At 37.3% G+C, this 2,516-nt stretch overlaps 1 protein-coding gene across 1 annotated transcript; it reads right to left on the reverse strand.

Moving 5' to 3' along the window:
- Nucleotides 1-1,356: 1,356 nt before the first annotated feature.
- Nucleotides 1,357-1,836, reverse strand: LOC142235717 (uncharacterized). The gene has a single exon (XM_075306977.1). It carries the CDS (start codon nt 1,834-1,836, stop codon nt 1,357-1,359), a length of 480 nt encoding a protein of 159 aa, XP_075163092.1.
- Between the last annotated feature and the right edge of the window lie 680 nt (nt 1,837-2,516).

The raw sequence follows: 2,516 nt of genomic DNA on the forward strand, positions 1-2,516 counted from the left end.
AGATCGGTGTCTATGGGGTCTATATCAAAAACTTTTCAGATATCTCTTTATGGACTTCAATTCCTAAACTGAAAAATGAGATATTGAAGATTGCGTAACCTATATTTTAGAACGCGTAATTTAGAAAATATTGAGGACAAATTTCATTAAAATAATGAAATATTAATTGAAATAAAATTTATAAACTTTGCTTCAAATTTTTTTTTTATTAAATTTAGGACACAAATGTTGGAATTTTGCGTCCCGCCGTTAAAGCTGTATATCTTGAGGGCACTGCCAGTGGTATCTACTGCGAGGAGTTGGGGATCAGGGTTTCATACAAGATGGATGACGGATGCAGCATTTTTCAGGTGGTGGTATTTGCCATTGCGAAAGCTGCGGAACTACTGTGGATGAGGCCGATATCAGCTTCTTCATCGATAGTCGGCCAGCAATAAAGGCCTTAGGATATAACGAACATAACGTCAAAGGTAGTCAGCCGCCGGTCTCACTGAACAGCATAATATCACTCTGTGCTGGGTACCTGGAATAATGGGAAATGGGAGATGTCTCCCCCCCGCTATCTTTATATACTTACAGGATCAATGTCAGATACGATGATTTATGGAAGGAACGTTGGGCTTCCTCTGCGACCTGCGAACAAACCCAACTGATATGGAACGACAAGAGTCGTAAGAACTCTGATTTTCTGATGGCGACTCACAGAGATGATCTGAGAGCATTGATAGGCATCATAACAGGACACAACACACTTGGAAAACACATGGTAAAGATTGGCTTAATGACTGACAATATTTGTAGATGGTGTCTGGACCCAGAGGCAACAGAAGACTCCTACCATTTTCTGTGCCAGTGTCCAGTATTATCCTTTAGAAGAAACAAGATACTGGGCTCTTTTTTTTTTTCAGGATATAACGGATGTACGAAACTGCAACCTGAAGAATATACTTGCCTTCATCAAGGCCTCGGGATAGAATATCTCGGAAACTCTTTCTTTGGAACTCGCCTGCAAACTCAAATGATTTATGAGGACGAAGAACAACAACTATGAGGAAAACATTTTGGATCAACATGGTATAAGTGGCCCTTTGTGCTACGGACTGATTTCATCCTCCATAACCTAACCTAACTTAACCTTGAATTAAGCAAAATTACCTTTAAAGTAAAGAACACACATTTTTGGTTTAAAGAAATCATCCTTAAAATAACTGAAATATTGAATCTTAATATTTGAGATAAAAACGCTTCAAATATAGACTAAGACTTACTTTGAAGATTAACCATATTCGGCTTAACAAAAAGTTATTGCAGAAAAAATCGATTTGTGTTAAATGTGCTGGCAATCATGATTCAAAATCATGCCAACGTAAAAATTGGACCGACGAAGTTAAATGTGCCCTGAATTACAAAGTCTGCAATGTAAACAAACTTGTCATTTTGGGTTAATTCGGGAAACTGGAGAAAAAGTTTACAAAATTCGGAGTTTTCTGAAATTGATCTATTCATAGCTGCATCGCATTTCGAAACCTTATTTTCTGATTTGGATACATTATCTATTAAACAATTATTCCTCACATCTACCAACAGCCCAAAATGTCTGAGGAAATCAGCACCAATTATTGGTCTATTGACATTGGCCACAATAAAATTCCAAGTAAGTTCTCGTTTGAGGCCAAGGCGTAGACAAAATTTCTTGAAACCAAAAGTTTGAATGGGAGTTTCATTAGACGCTATTAATTCAAGACTAGATGCAGTTTTCCGTTTCTCCATGGAACTTGCCGGGAAAACAGATACATCGGCGCAAGTATCGATGAGAAACTCGTATTTTAAGTTCATATCACGAACGAAAAGGCGACATATCTCCCGGCAGTCCCCGTCCGTCACCGAAGACGAGGTGCCTTCTAGTTTTTCGAGGGCGAGTTAGATACAAACGAGCAAGGCTGAACATATTTTGTAGCTCGTTCTCGAAATTTGTAATGGTACCAACAAAATGGCTTTTCACGCAACTTACCCTGTGATCTGCCTCTTGATTTGGAGCGATTTCTTGATTGACTTGAAAGGAGTTCATTCTTCTTTGTTAGTTAGGCCTCCAAATCTTGTATTTGTGTCATTTTCGGTGCCATTCGAGATGATATTTTATTTACATCCCATGATTCAGAAGTATCGGAAATCTTGTCTGCACTGAAAAAAAAGCATACCCGGTTCCAAAGATTTTGTCTTTACTTTAAAAAATTTGGTATTGATTCCGAGCCAAAGAAGCGGATACTTTCAAGACACAATTCTCTTTTAAAATCCGGTTTTGTGTACTTGCTTCTAGGAAGCAAATTTTAATTTTTCGCTTCTTCAGCTTTTTTTCTTCATATGCTATCAAAGTCCTTTAAAAACAAGTTAACGACGACTTTATTTTCCAAATTAAGACTCGACTTCTAGTAGAAATTATGCTGTGTTTCAAGTAAAAAACGTCTTTAAAATAAAGTGTTGAAAAACATGTCCTATATTTGAACGATTTTTTGCTT

The sequence above is a fragment of the Haematobia irritans genome, chromosome 4 (genome assembly GCF_050003625.1).
Source record: "Haematobia irritans isolate KBUSLIRL chromosome 4, ASM5000362v1, whole genome shotgun sequence".
NCBI lineage: Eukaryota > Metazoa > Arthropoda > Insecta > Diptera > Muscidae > Haematobia > Haematobia irritans.